General features: G+C 52.3%; 1 protein-coding gene across 1 annotated transcript in view; it reads left to right on the plus strand.

Annotated features, from left to right (window-relative positions):
* Window positions 1-24,500, plus strand: part of mnat1 (MNAT1 component of CDK activating kinase) — a 51,983-nt gene that overhangs the window by 296 nt on the left and 27,187 nt on the right. The window contains exons 2-6 of the mRNA XM_064323866.1: window positions 6,679-6,831; window positions 8,709-8,782; window positions 9,474-9,577; window positions 9,827-9,967; window positions 13,306-13,434. Coding sequence (XP_064179936.1) covers window positions 6,679-6,831; window positions 8,709-8,782; window positions 9,474-9,577; window positions 9,827-9,967; window positions 13,306-13,434 — 601 coding nt within the window. The remainder of the gene's footprint in view (window positions 1-6,678; window positions 6,832-8,708; window positions 8,783-9,473; window positions 9,578-9,826; window positions 9,968-13,305; window positions 13,435-24,500) is intronic.

Raw genomic sequence — 24,500 nt, forward strand, 5'->3', positions numbered from 1 at the left:
AACGTATGGATATATTTTTTTTTAAACCTGCGTGACGAACTTGATAGCTAGTGCACTGGTCATGGCGAGCTGCTGGGCTACTCTGTTCTCGATTTCCGATTCCCTTAGAATGCAGAATGTCTAAACAAGCGCAAATAATGAACACCTTGCCGATGTGCGTGAACAACTGTACTTTTCCCACTCCCCCGCTGTCCTATAGTTAACCAACTGACCAATTAGTGACATAGCTTGTGATTTCCATAACGTTTTTACCTTTTGCACGTTACGATGTGTTGTTGCTAATTGCACTGGTCACCCTCGAACTTTCTAGGGCCAACTAGCTTATTGTATAATTTTATTGTAATCAGTGACGCTCAAACTGGCGTTAACTAGTAATGTTTAGCTACCTGTTTTGTTTGATACAGACCCACAGCATGTTGTTATTCCTTTATTTCGCATCGTGTAGTTACTGTTATTCTTTTGCAGTGTTATCTCACAGTAGTAGTCTCTTGCATAGTGCTCTGTCGCTATATCCCCATAATTGTGTCATTTGAAAGATGTAGGATGCCTGTATACAGTATGTATACCGCATATGGCTGTTATGTCAACATTTAGAGTTGAGGAGGCAGTTTTTTTGGGTGATCCCAGTGGGCCTCATTATTTGGGGCGTGGTAAATGGGATTTTAACCGCTTGTGCACTTTAAAGACAAGTGATGGTCTCCGTGAAAGATTAGAACCCAACATTAGCATGGGTAGTTGGCAATGTAACCTTGTCACCTTGCAATGGCTGATGAAAATATGTCTGAATAAAAAGTCACTCTTCTGTCCTTGAATACCATGACCAGTCTGGCCGTGTAATTAAAACACAGTTTTAAAAAAATGTAACGAAAGTGCAGCGTGTGGAATATGGACGTTGTTGTCTGACTGAATGCTCTCTACATGTCCTCTACAAGCTTATTGACCTAACCAGGAAGTGCTGTTGCTTTGTCATCAGGTCATTTTGCACATAACTCTGTGGTGCTGTCAGGAGGGTGGGTGGGAGGGTGAGTGAAAATAATTTGGCTGTAAAATGACACGTAGAAAGCCTCAGCCTTGATCATCGTGTGCTTGTATTTCACATTGGAACAGTGTGGTCTAATGTTATGTAGTTTTCCTGCTAATTGGCTGACTCTCATTCTTTGTGTCCGGTACACCTGTCTTTCTGTGTACAGTGTTCCTGCCAGCCTGTCAGTCAGTCAACCTGTCTGTCTGATTGCCTTGTCTGTCTGCACCTGTCCGTCTGTCTGCCTGCCACCTTCCGGTAATTTTGTGTTCAGTGTTCATCTTTCCTGCCTCTCTCTGTCTGTCTGTGTGCCTATGGGTATACTTCCTATGGGTATAGCTAGGGCCATATCTGGACATGGGCCAGCCTCCCTGACAGCTGATGAGCCCTCTGAAGTTCTTCCAACCCGGACAGGCATGTGGAATAGCTGACATCTAAAATTAAACCCGTAGCACATTTAGTTTCACACCGCCCGCGATGAGCTTATTTATTACCTACGCACCATTACGCAGTCAGATGTCCTTTGGCATTTGGGGCCGGTGGCAGCACCAAGCGCAGATGACAGGTACTGGCATGGTGTTCGCTGGAAGAAGGATGGCTGTTGGTGCCTGTGTGAAGTGTGGGGAGGTGGCTTGCCCCTCTTCCCCCAAATAGCTGTTATTGCCTTGTTGTACTCCATTGGCTCATCTTTGTGCCCCCATGAACTCAGGTTTTCCACAACAAATCAAAACGATGATGCTGCTGTGAAGAGCCAGGCATGCAGGCCTTTAACTTCTGGTTTTTTCCCTTCTAAGTTTAGGCCCATTGACAGTCATGTTCTCGTATTGTTTTTTTATCGCGATTGGTCAGAGTGTTTTTATGTCAGATTTTGTTTCAGCATTAATATCACCATTTCTTGCTTTAAAGCCATTGGCATATTTTGACACAGTGTGCTCTACATTCATGCAAGTATTTTCTTTAGCTTTAACAGTGCTAATCTGAAGTAGGGTTCCATAGTTTAGCAGTTTGCCCCATCAGGTCAGATAGAATTATACATGTGAGAAATAGTGTTGTATCCTAGCGACAGTCTGTAACATCCTGTGATTTTTATGTACTGGTGCAAAACATTCTGAAGAAAGAGTATTATTCTGACGTACAAATTCCCTTTGCCTGAAAATGTTCCTATGCTGCCAGGCAATGTAAACTATGCAGTGGCTGCCCACTAGCGCTGCAAATCAGGACAAGTATTCCATCAGCACGTCAGTATTTTAGCAATAGGGATATCATTAGAAAGTGAATGTGTCTGGGGTGGTGACTAGCAGGTGCATTGCCGTTTATTTGGTCCCTCTTACTTTTGCTCCGCCGCTTTTTTTGTTGATAAATTTGGCAGGTGTAAAGTGTCACAGGGTGTTGGATAGTGTAGGTTGAATGGGTGAACCTACAGAAAGCCCAGTATCTTGAGTAGCCCCGTATGCAGTTGTGAGTGGAAAGAGCAAATGTCTGCTTATTCCCTATTCAACTCCATTGTCTCTAAGCCTTCACATACACGTGCACGCCCGCTGCTATGGTCGTGTTTTCAGGCCCTACTCCGGCTTGCCGTGCACTGAGCCCAGCCCGGGTCTCCCGCGCCTGCAGTGCTGACAGCTGCAGATGGGGAGATTACGGCAGCATCGCAGGTGAGGGACAGCGGGACAGACGGGCTGATAAGCGGCTCACCTGTGTGTGCCAGCCCTGGGAACAGCCCCCGGGGCCTTCCCATCACCGATCCAGCGGGCAGCTCCCCATCCAGGGGGGGAGCGCCCGTAAAATGCCTGGACACAAGGAGGCAAAGTGTGTTCCTTCGGGAGGCTCTACTTACAGAGCTGTCAGGTCTCTCTCCTCAGGAAGATTTAAATCTCAGGGGAATGCCACTTATGGTTAAATGAAGGCCGCTGTGCATTTTGTGCTTAACTCTGTGCTTTTAAAAGTAGAGCTTCTTGCCGTAGTTTTATTCGTCTTAACACCTGCCGTTTCCTGGATGAGCTCCACGGTGCAGCAGGAATCTGCTCAGACATCAACTCTTACAGTTTAAACCATATGGTAGAATTTTTGAGACCTGGCTGTAGTATTATACAGGTAATGAGAGTTTATTAATACAATTTGTAAAGCATTTTTAAACAGTCAGGTGACTCCTTTTGTGACTGAGCCCTGATTGGTGTGCTAGTGAGGGTGAGAATAGAAGTTGGTGAAGTTTGGTTTGTATGCGCTGAAGTTAGCCTTGCGTAGCTGCTCCTGCGTCTCGGCGCTCTCTGGGCCCCAGCCTGTGCTTTCCCCGCGGCCCTGTGTGCGGCGCGCAGTCCGGTCGAGCGGAGGGCCCTGGTGATTCCCCGTGTCCGGCTCGCGGTGATGAATGGGCTCTTTGTGGGCCTGTGGAAACGTGCGGTGACCCGCCATATGTTCAGGCCCATGTGTCTCCCGTAGCCCGGGGCTAGGGGGAACATCTGTCCCGCTCCACCGCGCGCTCCAGCCCTCCGCTCTGTTCGCCCGCAGACTGACCAGCTTCACACCCAGCGACGGGACAGGAGTCGAGGCCTGTTTGCCTTGGCTCACTGTTGACATGTGAACAGGTAAAATCCACAGTGCAGCAGTTTTCTACCACTGCAGGTTTTACCAGTCTGGTGTAGATTTGTGCTGATGAGGCGTTTTGTTAGCATGAGAGGTTAGCTTTTAGTTTTGGACAGTTTTGACCTCTGTTCCAAGTCGCTTTTAGTATTTTAATTTGTAGTTGAAATACATGGTGTTGAATTGGGAGCTGGACCTGATATTAACGAGAATGAGCCTGGTGTGTAATTTGTGAACTTTTAGTAAAAGTGTTAGGCTACTTCACACATAACTTTCTGAAATAGCATTATGGCTCAGTTTTGAATTGCCATCACTGAATGTCAGTCAAGCTAATGACTAAAATAATGAATTGGATTTAGTGGGAGAAAAGATGTGTTGTGACTGTGCAGACTTGGTAACAAGTTCTCAAACGATAACATGCCGTTAGTTGTATTAAAGAAATCAAATGTTTAAACGCTGCCCCCTCCACCCGTGAATTGTTTCCCTTGCGCTGTCCACATAAGGAAGATTGATTCTGTTGTCCGTTGTCTCTTTTCTGAGGGTGATTGATGTTAAGTACAAGCACACAAAGGTGTGTTCGGTTGCCATGGGGCTGATTGTGAGAGTGCCTGCTGAAAGCCGTGACTCCCTGGGCTGTGAGTGGCTGAGCCGGTGTCTTCCTCGTGTTTGGCATTAGTGGGTGACAGTAACGAGCACTGTGCATTGTTCCCGGCTCGTCTTATCTGTCCGTCACCCCCAGAATTCCCTCCTCCTAATAAGCGACCGGCGCAGACAGCCAGGCCCAGAGACCAACCGTCTCCTCGGAGCTCTGCGGCTGTCGTGTCCAACGCGGCGGATTCCTGTCATTTTTACACCCTCACCTGCTCGTTTGGTAAATCCCTGCACTTAGGAGAACGGGCCTGTTCAAAGCCTCGCTCACACACCTTTCCAAAATGGAGGGGGGAAAAAAAGAAACGCCGATGAAATTGATTGACGTCCAAATCTAATTTGTTGTTTTAAAACGTACCGCCTTCATTCCTTCTTAGTCAAATTACCGTTCTGGTTCTGTCAAAGACCTGCGATTATGCGCTTTGAAACTTGTGAATATCAATCAGTTCTTTGTCAAATCTGCGAGAAAAATGTTTTCACTGAGATAATGATAATGGTATTCTAAATAGGTCCTCATGAACATTCATCTGGCGCGACTGCCAAAGTTTTACATAAAACGTAACATAAAACTTAGCAGTCTGAATGTGCCTGTGTTTGATTTACCGGGGAGCGCGCTGGCTCTGCGCAAAGGATCGCGGCCATTAGTAAAAGGACATTTCGAGGTTGGCGACAAAATGCTCGAAAAGTGATGGAGGAGACGCCACGCCCCCGAGTCTCGGGGAGAAGGTCACGGAAGTGCCGCTGCTCTGCGGGGCGGGAAGCGAGGCTCGGGCGGCTTCTGATGGGGGCCGGCGAGAGGAGAGGTCACCTTCAGCTCGGGGACGGGCCCCCCTCTTAGGAGCCGGGCTAGTGTACGAATAAAAGCCAGGCCCCCACACCTGCAGAGTTCTCCTTGCTGTCCAGCGTTGCGTCACCCTGGTGTGTCCTTCTGGCATTAAGAGCGACCTGCATGAAAGAAGATATCCTTTCATTATTTTGACGAAGTATAAGGCCACGAATGGGGGGAAAAAATATTTCTTTCCAAAAAAAAAAATAGACTGTTTGTCCTTCCAATGTAACTATGTTTTGTCTTGAATGAAGATTCGGTAGATAAGCAATTTTATTAGTCACATCACTAAGTATGACACTGAGTAAATCTAATATCAGAAGATTGTTATGTGCGTTGACTTCTGAGAGGGTCATGCCAAGGTTGAAAAGAGCTCGCACAGAATGAGCCACTGCCGTTTCTAACTCCCCCCAATTATAACAGAATGGAGATCCAAAGCACAGATTAGATAGGCAAAAAGATTTCTCATTGTCATGCAAACAGAGACCTCAAGCACAAGGCCTTAAGCAATTGTGTGTGTGTGTGTGTGTGTGTGTGTCCCCTCCTTGCAGTTAACTGTAATCTCCTCATTAGATAATGAGTGGGCTTTTAATAATGACCTTTCTAAGTTTTGGGGAATTGTGTAGGCTATAGGCTATTAATTGAAGCATACACTTTCAGTCTTTATCATCGCCATTCTATTTTCAGAACAGCTCACTGCCAGTAATTTGAAATTGAAAAACAACAAAGAAAACAGGACTTAACGTTTCACACATTCCAATGGAAAAACATTGAAACAACGTAAAATGTAGGCTACATTCAACGCAAAAAGAAGCAGCGGGGCATTCATTAATTATTTACTGGGGCAGGAGCGCGCAATCTTTTTAGCCTTAATGCCACTGTGATTAATAACAATGAAGTCAGCGGTGATGTCATTATTGCATTAAGGAATGATGAAATGTGTCAGACACTCATCACAAAGGCACTTGCTGTGTTTATCTTGTTATTTTCTGGTCATACCGAGTGACGTGCCCACTCTGACTGGAAGTGGACGTGGCACATTTCCTGTATTCCCTGGTGAATTTGTAATGTCGAAATCCCCCTGATTAGACTTTCTGACAACTGGAAAGACTGTTACACTGTGATTTGGGTACACCGTAGTACATCTTCGAATTTCGTTTTATTTTCAGGCCATTGTTAGTCTGTGTGCCTCTTCTGTTAGATACAGACATGTGCTGTAATTTTGCATCCATGATAGAGAGATCACTGGCCATACCATTGTGTGAATGTCATTTCATTACACACTGAACACTGTGGTGCGTGGTTCCAAAGTGACCAGCAATAAAACATGAAATTTTAACGATTATTTCAGATTTATCAGGAGCTGTATTTGTGTGTCTATCCGTGGTCATTTTGGATGGTTTCGGATCTTTAGACAAAATGTAATATTAGACAAAGGGATACTGAGTAAACATGAAACACATTTTAAAGGAAATCAGGAAGGGGGCAAATACTTTTTTTCATAGCACTGTAGTACAGTATATTGTAGCATGTGGAGCTCCACATGCTCTTGCGCGATCGAGCTGGCTGTGCGCGTGCGGCAGACGTGTCCTCTGGTCCGCAGGTGCGAGAGCTGCGTGGAGATGCTGTTTGTGCGCGGCTCGGGGAACTGCGTGCAGTGCGACACGCCGCTCAGGAAGAGCAACTTCCGCGTGCAGCTCTTCGAGGACCCCGCCGTGGACAAGGAGGTGGAGATCCGCAAGAAGATCCTGAAGATGTGAGTCGAGACAGCGGGCAATATGGGGGTGGGCGCTGGCATGCGCACGTATGCGTGGACTTTGGGGACTGGATGTGCACGTGTGGGGTGGGGTGGAGGTTAGGGGGTAGCTGTGTGTGTGGAGGGGTGGCAATAAGGGGATTGCTCTGTATGTGTGTGTGTGTGTGAGAGAGAAGGGGTGCAGGTAAGGGGTTAGCTGTGTGTGTGTGTGTGTGTGTGTGTGAGGTGAGTTGGAGGTAAGGTGGTAGCTCTGTGTGTGTGAGAGGTGGGGTGGGGTGCAGTTAAGGGGGTAGCTGTGTGTGTGTGTGTGTGTGAGGTTAGGTGCAGGTAAGGTGGTAGCTGTGTGTGTGTGTGAGGTGAGTGGAGTAAGTGGGTGCTGCTGTGTGTGTGTGTGTGTGTGAGAGAGTGGGGTGGGTGCAGTAAGGGGTAGCTGTGTGTGTGTGTGTGTGTGTGAGTTAGTTGCAGGTAAGGGGGTAGCTGTGTGTGTGTGTGAGGTGAGTTGGAGGTAAGCGGTTAGCTGTGCGGGTGTGTGTGTGTGTGTGAGGTGAGTTGGAGGTAAGGTGGTAGCTGTGTGTGTGTGAGGTGAGTTGGAGGTAAGGTGGTAGCTGTGTGTGTGTGAGAGGTGGGGTGGGATGCAGTTAAGGGGGTAGCTGTGTGTGTGTGTGTGTGTGTGTGAGGTGAGTTGGAGGTAAGGGGGTGTGTGTGTGTGTGTGTGAGGTGAGTTGGAGGTAAGGGGGTAGCTGTGTGCTTTATTGTGAGGTGTGGGTGGGATTCAGTTCCTCCCTCTTGCTAAGCCTCCTTTGTCCCGGTAACAACAGTGTTTGTTTTGTAGACAAAGCCTCCCCTCCCAGATCCCCAACAGTAACAGGGGAAATGCTCACAGTAAACAACAGCAGCCGGGCCTTTTGCCTGCCAGTCACTGCAGTCTCCCTCCCTCACTCAGTCCTTCATCTCATTCAGCGCCCCGCACACACGCCCAGCTAAAGTACACACGCCTGTTTCATTCCGTCTGAGGGCTGCATTCAATGCGAAATAATACAAGGTACAACAAACAATCCCGCTGTGTACAGGAGACGGAAGAGCTAGCTGAGGTATCGGTACGCAGGTCCGCCTTGACTTTTTGGAGATCATTTTTGGGTCGTCTGTGTGGGTTCAGTGAGATTCTTTTCTGGTTCAGGGTCGTAATACTGTTGCAACTCCCAAGTTTATGTTTTTTTTGTGGTCGCCTTCGCGTGTGAGCGTTTCAGTGAACGCGAGCCTCTCTTTAATGTGGTTTTTTTCCGTCGTTATATTCAAGATATCATCGGCGTGCGTGTGTTCAGCGAGCTCTCCTTTGTGTCCCGTCGCCGTGTTTGTGGGATGATGGGATTTGGCCCTTCCTCTATTGTTCTGCCAGAGCCGCGCAATTCATCTCTTTCATCAGACAAAGCTCTCCAAATTTCCGTATTTGCTGTGCTTACTCAGTCAAGAGTAAACAAAGACGGGCTGACTGGAATTCAGATTTCTCTGCTCTGCTCTGCCCGGTCGGCCTCTCGGAATGCCTTGTGAAATAAACAAACACGTCGACCTGCACGGTTTCCGCTCCCCTCTGCGCTTCGGTTCCTTTAAACAAGGCGTCCGCGAGCTCCGAAAGATACTTGAAGACCACTTCACATCTCAGCCGCTGAGACGAGACCCTGGCCTTCCTGCTCTTTACTGATGTTAGAATCGAGGGAGTTTTAAAAAAAGAAACGGCTGGCTCTCAGCAGGTCGTGTACAGACAGAGCCCCCATCCCCGCCAGGGAAGCTCAGTCTAAAGGCTGAATGCAGGGAGTCTTACTGTGAGAAGGCCAGTGTGTGTGTGTGCAGTTGGGTTAAACCTGTATGTTCTTGTGCAGATACAACAAGAGAGACTCGGACTTCCCCAGCCTGAGGGAGTATAACGACTACCTGGAGCAGGTGGAGGAGATCGGTGAGACCAACTCTTGTGATTTACTGCGCTGATGTCATTTCCTGCATGTGTGAACTCTCATTGTTCACACATGCAGGAACCACTCCGTGACATACGGAAGTGGCTGAAAAGACTGTACTGGTGTGTGAAGCACAGCTTGGCTGGAATTTTACTTGTGCTCAGTACAGGTGGGGGGGACTTGTAGGATGGATGTCAGTTCCATTAAAGTGCAAAATGGCCAGGCAGGTGAGGGTCAGGTAGCTGTGTACCCTTTGGCAGGTGTGAGCGTCTCACAGAGGGTACCAAACCAGATTCCATCAGACCCGCCCCTCCTGCCCCACCGTGAGCGCAGTAGTCTTTCAATGCACATTATCCATTAACCAGGGGGTGCGGTTGCCAAATTTTAATACCGGAAAACCTGCATGAGAAGCCTGGGATATTACTCCTGTGGTATGACCACCTGCAGGCGTCCCCTGTGCCTGGACAGGGACACGGTGCCGGAGCGCACGGGTCACTGTGTTCGTCATGGTGTGGGACAGCGCAGTTTGATCTGTAACAGTGCTGGCCGTACGGAAGAGGACGTCTGCCTCGCCCCTCGCCCCTCGCCCCTCGTCTGTGTGCTGGCGTCGTTTTCGTCGTTTTCTTTCTCTTTGTTCCGGCTCACCCTCGCCCAGCTGATAGCGGCTGGTCCCTCCTTTCTCTCTCCGTGCAGTCTTCAACCTGACCAACAATGTGGACATGGAGAATACCAAGCAGATGATGGAGCAGTACCAGAGAGAGAACAGGGACATCATTCAGAGGAACAAAGTCAAACTGGTCAGTCCTCGCTTCTGCTCTCCGGTCTGAGGCTCTCTGTTAGTTCCTGAGTTTTGTGTTTTTCGGCAGTGCTCAGTGTACTGTGTTAGGCTCCTGGGTTAATATCTGCCCCATGTCCCTCCTCTCTCCTCCTGGTGTTCTCTCTCTCTCTCTCTCTCTCTCTCTCTCTCTCCTCCCCCCCCCCACTCCCCCCTCTCTCTTTCTCTCCTCTCCCCCCCCCATCTCCTCCCCCCCCCCTCTCTCTCTCAGTCGCGGGAGCAGGAGGAGTTGGAGGAGCTGCTCCTGGTGGAGCAGCAGGTCAGTGAGAAGCGGAGGCTGGAGTGCCTGCAGGAGGAGCAGAGGCAGCTGCTGACCAAGAGGAAAAACAAGCAGGCCCTGCTGGACGAGCTGGTGAGAGGGACATATACACACACACACACACACTCACTCACTCACTCACTCACTCACTCACTCACTCACTCACTCACTCACTCACTCACTCACTCACACAAACACACACACACACACACACACTCACTCACTCAGTCACTCACTCACTCTCTCACACTCACTCACACACACACACACACACACACACACACACTCACTCAGTCACTCACTCACTCAGTCACTCACTCACTCTCTCACACTCACTCACTCACACACACACACACACTCACTCACTCACTCACTCTCTCGCGCACACACACACTCACACAAACACACACACACACACACACACTCACTCACTCAGTCACTCACTCACTCTCTCACACTCACTCACACACACACACACACACACACCACCACTCAGTACTTCAGTCACTACTCACTCAGTCACTCACTCACTCTCTCCACCTCACTCCACTCACTCACTCACACCCACCCCTCCCACCTCCTCTCACAGCAAACAACACACACCTCACTCACTACACACACACTCAGTGACTCATCACAGCACACACACACACACACACACACACTCTACCACAAACACAACACACACACCTGCACAACACACACACTCAGTAACTCATTCACACTAGCACACACATGCACACACACACACACTCACTCACTCACACACTTAGTCACTCACTCACACAAACACACTCATGCACACTCACACACACGCTCACTCACACACACTTTCACACACACACACACACTCACTCACACAAACACACACACACACACACTCACAAACACACACACTCAGTAACTCATTCACACTAACACACACATGCACACACACACTCACTCACTCACACACTTAGTCACTCACTCACACAAACACACACGTGCACACTCACACAGACGCTCACTCACACACACTTTCACACACGCACACACTCCTGCACATGCACTCTTGTGGTTAAACTCCAGCTCTAAAAATGGGCTCCACTTTGTAAGTCACTTTGGATGAGAGCATCAGCGGCATGAATAATTCATGCTTGCGGAGTCTGGAAGAGGGACGCTGCTTTGTGTGCAGGCCTGGGAAGGTGAGAGAGCTCTGCTTAGGCTACAGTCTAACAGCGCAGCCTAGCACAGGGCTGACTGGGGACGGATCGCAGCTATGCCCCACGCAAAGGCCTTCACCGTAGTTACTCAGAGTTCATTTCTCTACAGTCGGCTGCGCTAAGTCAGTTCTCTGACAACCGACAAGGCGTCGAGTGCTGGGAAAACGCACTGACGGCGACGGCGGTTGCTAACGCTGGCCGGTTGTTAATGTACAGGTGTTAATCACGGCGCCCCCCGCAGCCCGTCCGCGCCCCTGCCTGGCCTCCGCGCCGCGTTTCCGAGGAGCGGCCTCGGCGGCCGTTAGCATTGTGCGGCTCTGAGTGTCTGGCGGCCCTGTTGTCTTTAGCTAAATGCCTTTGAAATGAGCCTCCCTGTTGGCCGGCGAAGGTCCATTACTGGGAGCAGGGGGAGCGCTCTGTTTGTTTAACAAGTGCCCCGTAGTCAGTGGGGGGATGAGCGAGCAGCGGCCCCCACCCCAGGGGACGTCTCCTCAGTGAGGCATTCCCTCCACGGGCCACACACACGCGCACGTGAACAGACGCGCATGCGCGCACACACGGACACACACACACACACACACATCCAGCTTTAGGCGAATCTCCCTTTTCCTCCAGGTTTGGGTCAGGACGGGACCTGCCCCTTGCCCTCTTTACTCACTCATGTGGGGACTCCCCCTGCTGCTCTGCTCACAATAATCTTCCCAGCTCTCCTGGCCTCCGCATCACTCTCATACACCACACCAGGGACCCATTCCCCTCTCGCCACAACACACGTGCCTTTTTAGGGCATTGGACTAATCAGGTACAATGCTTTTGCAGTCGTAAAATATGCAGAGTTGTATTGCTCAGTGATTCGGCTGCATGTGAACGTTTGCGCTCTGCTCTGGAATGCGCATGCATTCATAGCCATGCACTCGCATGCATTCATAGCCATGCACTCGCATGCATTCATAGCTATGCACTCGCATGCATTCACAGCTATGCACTCGCATGCATTCACAGCTATGCACTCGTGTGCATTCATAGCCATGCACTCGTATGCATTCATAGCTATGCACTCATATGCATACATACCTATGCACTCGTATGCATTCATAGCTATGCACTCGTATGCATTCATAGCTATGCACTCATATGCATACATACCTATGCACTCGTATGCATTCATAGCTATGCACTCGTATGCATTCATAGCTATGCACTTGTGTGCATTCATAGCTATGCACTTGTGTGCATTCATAGCCATGCACTCGTATGCATTCATAGCTATGCACTTGTGTGCATTCATAGCCATGCACTTGTGTGCATTCATAGCCATGCACTCGTATGCATTCATAGCTATGCACTTGTGTACATTCATAGCCATGCATTTGCATGCATTCTATGTGCCGCTCACAGCACTGACTGTCCCGAAGAAGGAATTTTCAGTAGATCTATTCGTAGATTGTAGCCGATAGGGTGAATCTGGCCTGTGGCTCGTCCCTCTGCATGGGCAGATCCCCGTAAGAACCGCTGCCCTGTGAATACCCGCTTCGCCTCCTCGCCCCCCCCGTCCCGTCCCCCCGTCCCCGTCCCGGTCCCGCTGGCTGTACAGGCACTTGTGTTGTCAGACCTTTATAAGGCTGCCGGTGCCCGTGCTGAAGGGCAGCTGCTGAAGATGCTGCCCTGGCGCTGGGGTACCGCCGTGCTTCTTTCACCCGCTCATGAGCTCTTACGCTCCGAGCGCTCGCCCGGGCTGGGCTGGGCTCTCACCGGACCGCGCGCTGCGTATCTCTCCAGCCCTGTGAACCGCCAGGTTTCACACGCACCTGAGTCTGTTTCTCAGCCGTTCACACCGCGTTTGTTGTGCCTGTTTCATCGTGTCACTGTTTGTTTCTTCTGCTCTGCCGCCGATGCGTGCCTGCGTGTGGGTGTGTTGTCAGATGGTTGATAATGTGTTTGTTTGGGTGATGTTTCTTTGTGTTTGTTTGCGTGTCTGTTGTTTTTGCGTGCGTGTGTGTGTTTGTGTGCCAGTGGTGTGTTCTTTTGTGTCTGATGTTTCTGTGGGTCTAAGTGCATCATCGGTGTATTTTGGTGGCTGATGTTTGTGTTTGTGTATGGTGTTTATGCGTGTTTGCGTGATGTGTGTGTGTGTGTGTGTGTGTGTGTGTGTTGTGTTTCTCAGTGTGATGTTTGTGTGCATGCTGTGTAATGTGAGTGTATGGCACTAACAGGCCTGTTCCCCTGCAGGAGAGCTCCCAGTTGCCTGCCACTCTGCTCCTGGCCCAGCACAAGGACCGGGCGGCCCAGCTGGAGAGCCAGCTGGAGAAGCAGCGGCAGGTGGTGAAGCCCACCATCTTCTCCACGGGCATCTCCATGGTGAGTGCGCCCCCGGGGGGGTCGGAGGTCACGGCCCGCTGCGGCTCCAGCGCCACCAGCTCTCACGCTGACGGGCCCCTATGCCCGGGCCCTCTGCGGCTGGTAATCTGTGGACGCCGCGTGCTGTTGCGTTGGCGTTTCCTCCCGCCTCCATTGTGCAATATCAGCGCATACCTCAGCAGCCGGTGTCAGGAGGAGGGCTCTCCTCTGGGCTCTGCTGTTTGCGTTCAGGTGTGCCCGTAAGCCCGCGATGGGGCGGTTGTTCTGCATTTCGCTCGTTCACTTTCAGTTCATCCCAGATCAGATCTCTCTCTCTCTCTCTCTCTCTCTCTCTCTCTCTCTCTCTCTCTCTCTTTCCCTCTGTCTCTCTCTCTCCCTCTCTCTCCCTCCCTCTGTCTCTCTCTCTTTCCGTGAGAAATGTGTTAATGTTTCTCAGGACAGCGGTGCGTGAGAAAAAATCTTGGCTCACCCCTCACCCACAGAAGCGGGAGATAAAATGAAGATGTCAGCGTCACGGTGTTGTGTGTGAGTGTGTGTGTGTGTTTGGGGCTGTGAGCGCGTAGGGTGTGGACGTCTGTTTTCTGATAGCAAACGTGAGACAGGCGGCTCCACGCTGGGGGGAGGGGGGGGTGATGGCGGATGGAAGGCCGAGCGCCGTTCTCCTCTCTCCCTCTCTCTCTCTCCCTCTCTCTCTCTCCCCTCTTTCTCTCTCTCTCTCCCTCTCCCTCTCTCCCCCTCTCTCTCTCTCTCCTGTTCTCCATCAGTCATTTATTATTCATGCGTGTGATATTATGGGCCGGCGCTCACATCCAGGGCCACGCGGTGCCTGGTGCGTTTGGGTTTGGGTCCGTACCCTCGCTCCGGGCCGGTCCATACACCGCCCCGGCGCTGGTGGGGCACCCTGCCTCAGGATACACAGCAGGACGGCGTCATCACAGGCCGCCATCGTCCCGTACGCAGCGCAGCGCTCCGGTTACTGTGTCACCGGGGCGCAGCGCTGTCCCGGTGCGTCCCCTCCTGTTTGTGTAAAGCCTTGTCAACAAACCGAAATACGGAACTTTTTTCATATGGTCTATCGTGAAGCGAAAGCACAAAATCACATGTGCCTGGTCAAACCAATAAATTGATGGACGTAATATTGCCAGGTAGCATGTTGCATGGAAGCATAATTCTTAATAACATGGCAAAAAAACATCAGTGTTCTACAGTCAAAGGAGCCAAAATTTTTTAAAAAGTTAAAAAATTTAGGAGGAAACTAATGCACTCCTAAATTGTTTTTCCAGTTAGCACACATCAGTTCCAGGAGCAAATGCTCCTAAAATGCGAGCACCATTGAGTCCTGAAAAAAAAAAAAAAAAAATCTCAAATGAAAAAAGAATGGTGACATCATGGCTGTCTCTCGCCATTGTTTTGGGATGCGTTCTGGCAGGAGAAGGGCTGCGCGTAGCCTTGCGGCTCGTGGTAGCGGCCTCGGCGCCGCGGGTCTGCGCGTAGCCGAAGGGTCCCTCTCCTTTCTCCCGCCCCGCTCTTTCGTTTCCCCCGCCCCCTGTTCCCCGCCCCCCCCGGCGCAGAAGCACAGGTGAGCGCAGGTTAGGACTCGCCCCCTCCCGCAGCGATAGTCTCGGCTGAGTGACGGCCTCACGCTCGGCTGGCAGATCCCTCTCAGCGCCTCCCAAGTGTTTATTCAGGGACATGCTTTCAGAAGTCAGGTGTGAGGAGGGCGGAGCCTGAAATGCTTAATTACCAGAATTCCAGCTCTCGCTGCCAGCCCCCCTCCCCCTCCCCCCTCCCCCCCTCCCGTAAAGAAAAACAAACTCAGCTCGTCAGTGAGGAACTGAGCTCGTCAGATTTTTGAAGGTCTGATGTCTGACACGGCACCGTGCTGGCTGCAGAGACGTGCGCTGGAGAGAGCACAGGCCGCTCAGTCACTCTTGTTCTCACACATTCCTCTACCACAGCCAGCTCGCTAACACTAACGCCATCATTATCCAATACAGATCTGCCACGGTGAGGCATTATGGGAGATTATCTTGGTGCCGTTTTAGCAGTAGCTCTGTCTCTCCTCCGTACGGTGGAGCGTTAGGCCTGCTCCGTCTCCCTCGGCCTGCCTCTCGCTGACTGATGTGTGGTAAGCGCAGTATTAGGAAAGTTGCTGATGGAGAAGAACGTCCGCTATTGTTGGTCTTGGCAGTAAACCGCGGTGTTTTTCTGGATGTCGAACCCCGGGGCCCCCGAAGGAAGCGGCGATCAGCAGATCTGCCCGTTTTCCAGCGTCCCGGCGGCGGGCGGGCGGGCGGCCGCGGGACGGGACGGGGAGGGGCGGGGCCGGGGCCGGGCCGCGGCGCCTCCGGGTGCTGGGGCTTGGGCTGGGGGGAGGTCACGCCGGGCGCGGTTTGGGTCCCTCCCCGGCCTCCTCCTCCTCCTCCGAGCCTCCAGGACTCGACCGCTGTTTGAGTTGGTGGGAGTTCAAGCTGCGGTGGATATCCAAGGGAAAAAAAAAAATCTGTTTTCTTTATTTACTTATTTTTCCCTTTGTTTCTCTGCGGTCTCTCAGCGAGATCAAAACCAGAATGACTGGAGGCTGCTTCAGTGCTGAACTCTGACTTTTTACCCTGATAGGAAAAGCGAACCCTTTTGAAAGTTAAAAATTTTTTTTTTTTTTTTTAGTCTGGAATTTAGAATAGCTTTGAATTGTCCTGCATTGTCATTGTGTGGGTCGCAGTCTGAGAGCCTGAAATGGGTCCCCGTGGCTAGTGTTGGCTCAGACGGCTCAGGGGGAAGGAGCCGCACGTGCAGCTCTGGAATGGAGCCTGACGGTTGTGCCCGTGAGGTGAAGCCGAGAGCGAGACGGACTCGTCCTTCGAGTCTGCCGTCAGTCATTCCAGAACCGCGGCCTCGCTGCGGGGGGGGGGGCTGCGGGGGGGCGGGCAAACAAATGATGCCATTGTCTCGTCTCTGGGGGGGGGGGGGGGGGGGGGGGAAGGGGAAGGGAGGAGGTGGGGCCGATGCTAATGGCTGACAGGTCAAGGTGAGCCGTCTGAGGGGATTGTGGGACGCTTCGCTCAGCTCTCTGTGGAATCCGGGCCTCGCGCGTCCGCGGAACACTTTCTCTAGCTCCGACTCCGAAGCGGGTATGATGACTGCGCTCAGCGATAATGACAGTGTGCGCTCATCCCGGCCCGCTCGTGGCCATGTTCCCGCAGCGCTCCCTGTGTGGCCCCCCGTGATCCCCCGTGATTCAGCGGGATGCTGGGAGACGCGGTTTATATCCGCGCGCTCGGGCAGGAACTGAGTCCAGGTGCGGCGGGCTCTGGCGGGATCTGCAGGGATGGGCCTGGTCTTGCCTGAGGAAAGTGCCTGCTGGAATAATCCCTCACTTTGTAGTACTCCAGCAGACAAAGGAGGCTTTCCCTGTGGCGGCTCTGCCGCTGCGAACACACGCACTGCACTGGCAAAGGAGGCTTTCCCTGTGGCGGGTCTGCCGCTGCGAACACACGCACTGCACTGGCAGAGAGCCTGCTGGGGTCCAGCAGCACACACCAGCCTGTGTGTGCGTGCGTGTGCGTGTACGTGCGTGCGTGCGTGCGTGCGTGCGTGCGTGCGTGTGTGTGTGTGCGTGTGTGTACGTGCATGCTTGTTTAAGTATGTGTGGGCAGTCCTTCTGAACTAGTACGAGTAGCTTGTTGTGCTTTTTATGGGGGATTGCCCATGTCTGGCAGAAGTCCTCATGTTTACATGATTATGTGATTATGGTGTTCAGTTCAGTGGTGTGTACCCTCATAGGACATCTGAGCAACAGGAACATTAAGCACAGCATCTGTTTCATTCTAGATGCTGGCTTGCTGCTAACATGAAAAAGTGATGCAGCAGGAGGTCCTAATGGGCAAGATGTGAAATGTGATTTTAATAAAATGGTGGCTATTGGAGGAGGGCAGAGGGAGGGAAGGCGTGCGGCACACTTCTCTTCCACTCGTTTGTTTGGACTCGCTGCGCAGGTGATTCGGCGGTGAGAAATGGCCTGTCTCTCTTCCAGAAGCCCCCAAAACGGCGCCGCTTTCGTGCCCATCCGCCTCGTCCGCGCCCGTTCTGCCTCGTCTGTGCGCGCCTCGCTCCCCGCTCTCGTCCCCGCGTCCTGGACGTCCCGCGCCGGCAGCTGTCCGCGGTCCGGTGGGCGCGACCTCCCCGGAATCCCCTCACCTTCGTCAGGCTTTCACCGCCGGCTCAAATAAAACATCCTGCGGCCGGAGGGGTGCGATTCCGCCCCCCCCCCCCGCCAAAACCCCCACCCACCCCCCCCCTCGCTCCGAGCAGCTGACATGCCTTCCGCGTAGCCTCTGACGAGGGCCAAAAGTTTATCCCCCGAGCCCAGGTGCACGCCTCCATGGATTACCCAGCCTCCTCTGTGCGCCGGAATCTCAGGACCACAGAATGCGCGCGCACACACACGCACACACACACGCACACACACGCACGCACACACACACCGCCACCGGCGGCTGAGCTTGTTTACTGCCGCCGGGGGCTTCATTTGGGTACGCATATTTGTGAGGTGGGAGGGGCCTGCTTTTAATCGGGTAATCTCAAACACACACTCGCACGCCGCCCCCTTTAGACGCGGTGGGGCAGGAGGAAGGGGCGGGGCTGCGGAGGCAAGGATTAGTATTGAAATGAGCGGGGATTTGAAAGTCAAATCGATTTCGTCCAGTGTTTGGGTGTAGGGGAGGTTATTTTTGTACTCCGCCTGCTCTCTGGCCGGACTGTCAGGCCCTGAGGGGTATTATTGCTTTACGTTTGCATGGTTTTCAGGGTTCGGTTTGATTTTTCGGTTTTCTTGACAATTTATTTCCGACATCGACTAAGAAAGAGTGAAGCCCCACATTTATATGATGCCCAGTGTAGCAGCAGGTGATTTTTTACTGGCTTGAAGGAAAGTCACGTTTCAGTTCTTTGCACTGTCCCGACTGTGTCATGCTGTGTCATGCTGTGTCTGTGGTGTCTCCTGGCTTATGTGCAACTGTGATGCGCTTCGGCTGGTGCATGAATGGGCCTGGTGTCTGTAGGACGTGAAGCCGGGGTTAAAAACAAAAAAAGATTGAAGTCTGATACTAAAACAATTTCCTGCCCAAACATTTCTTTTTTATTCGCATGAGAGATGCTCTTATCCTGGATTGCATACCTAGTTTACATTTGAACTCTGGGGCAAATAATTTTTTATTTTTAATTTTTTTCTATATAGTGAAATTCCATAAGATTATTGGCAGTTCAAGTTTACTGATTTGTTGAATAATAACAGTATATGTTAAAGTAGTTAAAGGAGTAACATGGTGGTTGAACGTGACACTTCCCAGTTGTCTTTAGGCAATAACAAAACAAATGTGCATAATTTTTTTTTATTATTCAGTCATTTCAATGTACTTCAATGTACAACGTATTTTTCTAAGCCTAAATTTCCCACTATAAAAGTCTACCCGAACCGTCTGGGCGTGGTAATGAGAACTGTCAGTTAGCTATGATTGACAGACCGTGCCCCGTTACCATAGCTACCCCCATGATACCCGCTCTTTTTGGGAGACTGAATTTTCACAAGCTAGCTAGCTTAGTAGTATATCAAGTATCGATAGATAGCTAAGGTAAGGACGTTGATTTACATCCAATTATAATTTTTGCTATCTAGCTAGCCAAGTTAAGATAAAAGCACAACTATAACGTCCTCAAAAGCAAACTAGCTAATTAACGTTATCGATAACATTATGAAAGCAAACTACCTAGCTAGCTAACGTTAGCTAGCTAGCTAAATGAATATAACCAGAAATAATCTAATAGTCCTTAAAAGGCACTCTAATTTAAGTGAACCTAACGTTAGTCAAATATTTGCATTGTCTTGCCTGTAAACCAGCGGTGTGTCCTGTCAGATTTCTTTACGGGGCGTGGAAAGGGGAGTGGTTACTGTATTCGTGACCCTCCAAGTTGACAACTTTCTCAACTGTTTGAAAATAGGACGACAAATTTAAAACGCATATTTCTCCAAAAATACAGAACGGATATATTTAGTACTTTACTCATGGTGTTTCTTCAATGCCTCTTGTGCAAATAGCACACAAAACCGAGAAAGTGTGAAAATCACCATGGTACTCCTTTAAATAAACAACAGAACAAACAGACATTAGCAGTCTCAGCTGAGCCCCTTAACAAAAATACATTTTTATACCTCATTCCTCTTTATAGTAATTTTAATATTGTACGTGTGCCTTTCTTTGAGGAATACCTTGGATAAATCTGCCTAAAGCCATGCTTGTATTGAAATGCACTCTCACATTTTTACAGTGCTTTTTAAAAACAAGTTAATGGTGTTTGCTAAGTTTTATATTGAAACTCTTTTAAATATAACTTGGTTGCTACTTGCTAATTAGCATTGAACCCACTGGAAATGTAATCGCAGATCAATTTTGAAGTAGGCTAAATAGTCCAAATATGCAGACAGACAGGAATTGCGAAGCGATTTGGTCAAATGTTATTACGTGCCTGTTGATGTATATTTTTGTAGACGGTTGAGCTATCCTACTCTTGGAATTACAGCCAGCTTACCTTTCAGCATTTCTCAGTGACAGATATATTCTGCCCCCCGGTCTGAATGTGGGTCAGTGTCTACCTTTCACTCGAAATATCTGTGGCCAAGATTGCAGTGGGGTTAGCTGATCCAGGATCCATTATTTGGAGCAGAGCCAGTACTTAACGCTAATTATAAGCGTGGAGGCTGAGAAGTGCAAAAGCATATTTTATAGTAGCATTGAGCATATTTCTGTAAACCTCAAGAAAGCTTCAAGCTTTCATTCTAAGCAATAATCTTTTTGTTTTTAGTTGAGGCTTTTTGAAATGTTTTTATGTATTTATTTTGTGTGAGTGCCCTTGACGGCTTGATTCCTATTTTTTTTTTTCTTTTCTGCAGTTTTTCAGTTTTTTTTCTACGCAGATTCTAATCGAGTCCTGCGTTCGGACATGAAGTGACCAACGAGACTGAGCACAAACTGCTGAACGCACCTCGCTGGTCAGTCACAGTAACAGTGAGATGCAGGAAGGGCTGCGGGCTCACGGCCGGCGGTGCTCGAGATGAGAGGACGGCGGCGGAGAGAACGCTGCGTTCGAGGGAGAGAGCGCGAGACGGAGCGTTTGCCCGGCCCGACTGGTCGAGCCGGTATGGCGAGGCCGTGCTTGCGCTGCGGTGCGTGACTGCCTCTCTGGAGGTCGCGGTAGAGGTCAGGGCGGTTGGGGCTCTCTGTCTGAGAGAGCCTGCTGACGGGGAGGGAACCAGTGGAGGTTACGACAGAGGTTTTCACGCCGCGCTCGTTCGTCTGTTTTGTGTTTGCGTGCTCGGGCCACACGGATGTTTGCCAGACCAACAGAGCAGTCCGAAACGAACGTCGAATTGAGAGTGAGATGTTTGGAAGACGGTGTTGAGGTAACCATGGCGATTGCCTGGGTGAAGGACAGTTTGTAAGGGGGAAGGAATGGAAAGAGAGCTTGCGGAGTGGAGTCCTGGAGAGGAGGAAGCTGACATGCTGAGAGGGAGAAAGTTGTCAGAGCGGTCTGCGCTATCCAAACTTTAGCCACGGCAGTCCTCAGCAACTGTGCAGGCTCTACGGGCCGTTGTGTGTGCATATGAACCAGCCAATGCATGTTTGTGTGTGTGTGTGTATATGTGCGTGTGTGTGCGTGTCTGTGTCTGTGTGTCTGTCTACCACACTGTTGTGCGCGTTTGATCAGGCTGTGCTTTAGCCGGAGAGAGACCCTGTTTTGTGTGGGAGAGGCCCTGACGTTTGCCCTTTCTCCTGTTCTAGTGCGGGACAGCAGCTAGAAAAGGGGGACCGGGGGGGGGCAGGAGGGGAGTCACGGAAGGGGTAGCGCAGAGGCCCCCCTGCCCTGCCCCGCCCCTGATTGGCACCAGCATGTGTGCGGGCGCACTTGCGCCGGTGCCCCAAGCGTTAGCCCCGAGCGTTAGCCCCGCTGGCTGCGCCACCTCCCGCTGGCGAAAAAAAAAAAGGGTTTGTCAGCTTTACGGGCTTTGCGCTCGCGGCAGCTGCAGGGGGGCTATATTTACCCGCGCGGGACAGCGCCGGGGGGGTTGGGGGTTGGAGGGGGGCTGCTGGGGGTGTCTCTGCCCCCGGGCACAAAGCCCTTTATCCGCACAGAAGCGCTTTGAGAGCCGGGGGCCCCGCCCCTGCCCCCGGTGGCTCATAATGACCCTCATTACTGCGCCTTACTCTTAACCGGAACCGCCTTCGCTGCCGTTATTATCACTGAAATCAGCATCACGCTCCCCTCTCCACTGTCCTGCTCCAGTGCGGCACGAGGCGACTGGAGAAAGATGGCTGCCTACGCGCAGGGCATTCTGGGTAAAGTGCAATGGAGGTGATCGAATCTGAAATGCAGAATAACACGTTATGATATTCATAATATCATATTACAACTTCATATGTGTGAGTGTTCATGTATCACAGCTGCGGCCCGTGTTTTTGCGCGGAGCTGATTGGCTGGGCCGGGCAGTGGCCTCTCAGAGTTAATGAGCACGCCGTAGGTTTCCAAGGCTCCCCGTGTCATCGGCTCTGCAGTGCGGTCAGCGGAGGAATCTCATTAGCGGGGGATCAAAGGGGCCGACCGTCCCCACGTGTCCGCGGTGCGAATACCGTTTCCCTGAGAGGGGGCGCGGAGAGACCCCCTCACACCCCAGCGCTGCGGCGTCCCGCGGAGGAGAGAGGGTGCAGAACGGGGCGGAAGGTGCTGATGGAGGGGTTTGGCTCCGCTGACCTTGGGACGTCCAGCAGAGAGCTGCAGAGTCAGGAGGGGAGAGGCGCAGAGCTGGCCAGCCTGGGTGGGGGGGGGGGGTTAGGGGGAGGACTTATCTCCTCCACCAGGGCCTACTGCGTCTCCCTCTCCCTTTGGCTCCTGGGTCTCTGAGCCTCCTGCCCTCCGTCCCACGCCACGACCAGCTTTTTAAACGCTGCCTAAGTCCCACTGGCACCTCCTGAGCGGGTTTGGCACTGCTTAACGTCAAATCTGAAAGATGCCAGCGAGCGGTGGAACTTCCACACACTCTGGTCACGCTTGAGAGCCCTCTCCGCGCATGGAGAGCTGCAGCCAAGGCGTGAAGACGGAACCTTTGCCGAGAGCTGGCGGTTTGATTGACAGGCGGGGGGTAGCGAGTGCCAAAGCGGTCGGTCTCACGCGCATCCATTTTATTTCCTGCCGCCTGTCCTCTCGGGCAGAATTTCCAAAAACGCGTTTGGTGAAATGACACCTGGGGGTATCTCAGGTTTGCCATGTCACGGTTGACGTGATGAGACGGTTTGGGCGATGGCGGCCCTCTGCGCTCCCGCTGCCGCTGTCCATCTGCCCTGTCGCAGCCGTGCGCTTCTCGCCCGCGATCAGCTCCACGCTCGCCCCACATCGTCGTTAGGAAGCCAGTCCTGTTCCTGATTCCAGGCCATATTTTGGGTCAGTTTTCCACCTTTAACCATGTCTGAACTGGACTCTTTAAACCAGGAACTGGATCTTCCTTAAACAAGGTTTCTAATATTTCTAGGCTTTGCTTCCTGAACTGTATGTAGTCATTAACCAATTTCAGACTGGATGCATATTTGTTTACATGTTGCATTGTCATACATTGTTATATGCATTGTTATATTAAATTACTATGCTATGTGTATCCATTGGTCCACTCTGCTTATGAGACATAGTTTCTGTAAAATATGAGGTGTTCAGTAGTTCTCCCGTAGTTTTATTGAGGCCGTTTGTCCTTGAGAGTGTCGTTGGAGAGCCACCGGGGACGTCCGGAACGTTCTGGAAGCTGGGCCACCCTCGGTGAGCTCGCTCATCTCTTTCTCGGCCTGGACGCAGGCTCCTTTAATGGCCGAAGCAGATGTTCCCTCTCCAGCCCCAGAGCCGCCAACCTCCGCCGCCTCTCCAGCCCCCGGGCCTCCTCACCCGCCGCCTGCCCGGGCGGGAGGAGGAGGAGGAGGAGGCGGTGTGCGGGCGGCGTTACCGGGGCGATGACAGAGTAATCGCCCGAGCGCTCGGAAGAGCCCGGGCCCCGGGGCCGGCTTTTAATAGAGCGCGATGATTTAATGATGGAAGACGGCGAAACGGGCGGGTGAGCGGGCGGGTGACCGGGCGGGTGGACGGGCGGGTGAACGGCGGGTGGAGGGGCGGGTGACGGGCGGGTGACGGGCGGGTGACGGGCGGGTGACGGGCGGGTGGACGGGCGGGTGGACGGGCGGGTGGACGGGCGGGTGGACGGGCGGGTGAACGGGCGGGTGGACGGGCGGGTGGACGGGCGGGTGAACGGGCGGGTGGACGGGCGGGTGGACGGGCGGGTGAACGGGCGGGTGGACGGGCGGGTGGACGGGCGGGTGACGGCGGGTGGACGGGCGGGTGGACGGACGGGTGAACAGGCAGGTGGACGGGCGGGTGGACGGGCGGGTGGACGGGCGGGTGACCGGGCGGGTGGACGGGCGGGTGGACGGGCGGGTGGACGGGCGGGTGACCGGGCGGGTGGACGGGCGGGTGACCGGGCGGCGGACGGGCGGGTGGACGGGCGGGTGGACGGGCGGGTGGACGGCGGGTGAACAGGCAGGTGGACGGGCGGGTGGACGGGCGGGTGGACGGGCGGGTGACCGGCGGGTGAACAGGCAGGTGGACGGGCGGGTGGACGGGCGGGTGGACGGGCGGGTGACCGGGCGGGTGGACGGGCGGGTGGATGGCCGGGTGGACTGGGCGGGTGAACGGGCGGGTGGACGGGCGGGTGACCGGGCGGGCGGACGGGCGGGTGGACGGGCGGGTGGACGGGCGGGTGGACGGGCGGGTGGACGGGCGGGTGAACGGGCGGGTGGACGGGCGGGTGAACGGGCGGGTGGACTGGGCGGGTGGACGGGCCTCTGCGGGGGAGAACCTCCTCGGCTCGCCCGTTCTGCAGTGGAAATAGACTGAAGTTAACGCGATAATGAAGTTAACACCTCCGTGTTGTTCCTTTGTGTATTTATAGTTTATGAGCAGGTAAATCATTGGGAGACGCC

Source organism: Anguilla rostrata, chromosome 1 (genome assembly GCF_018555375.3).
Source record: "Anguilla rostrata isolate EN2019 chromosome 1, ASM1855537v3, whole genome shotgun sequence".
NCBI lineage: Eukaryota > Metazoa > Chordata > Actinopteri > Anguilliformes > Anguillidae > Anguilla > Anguilla rostrata.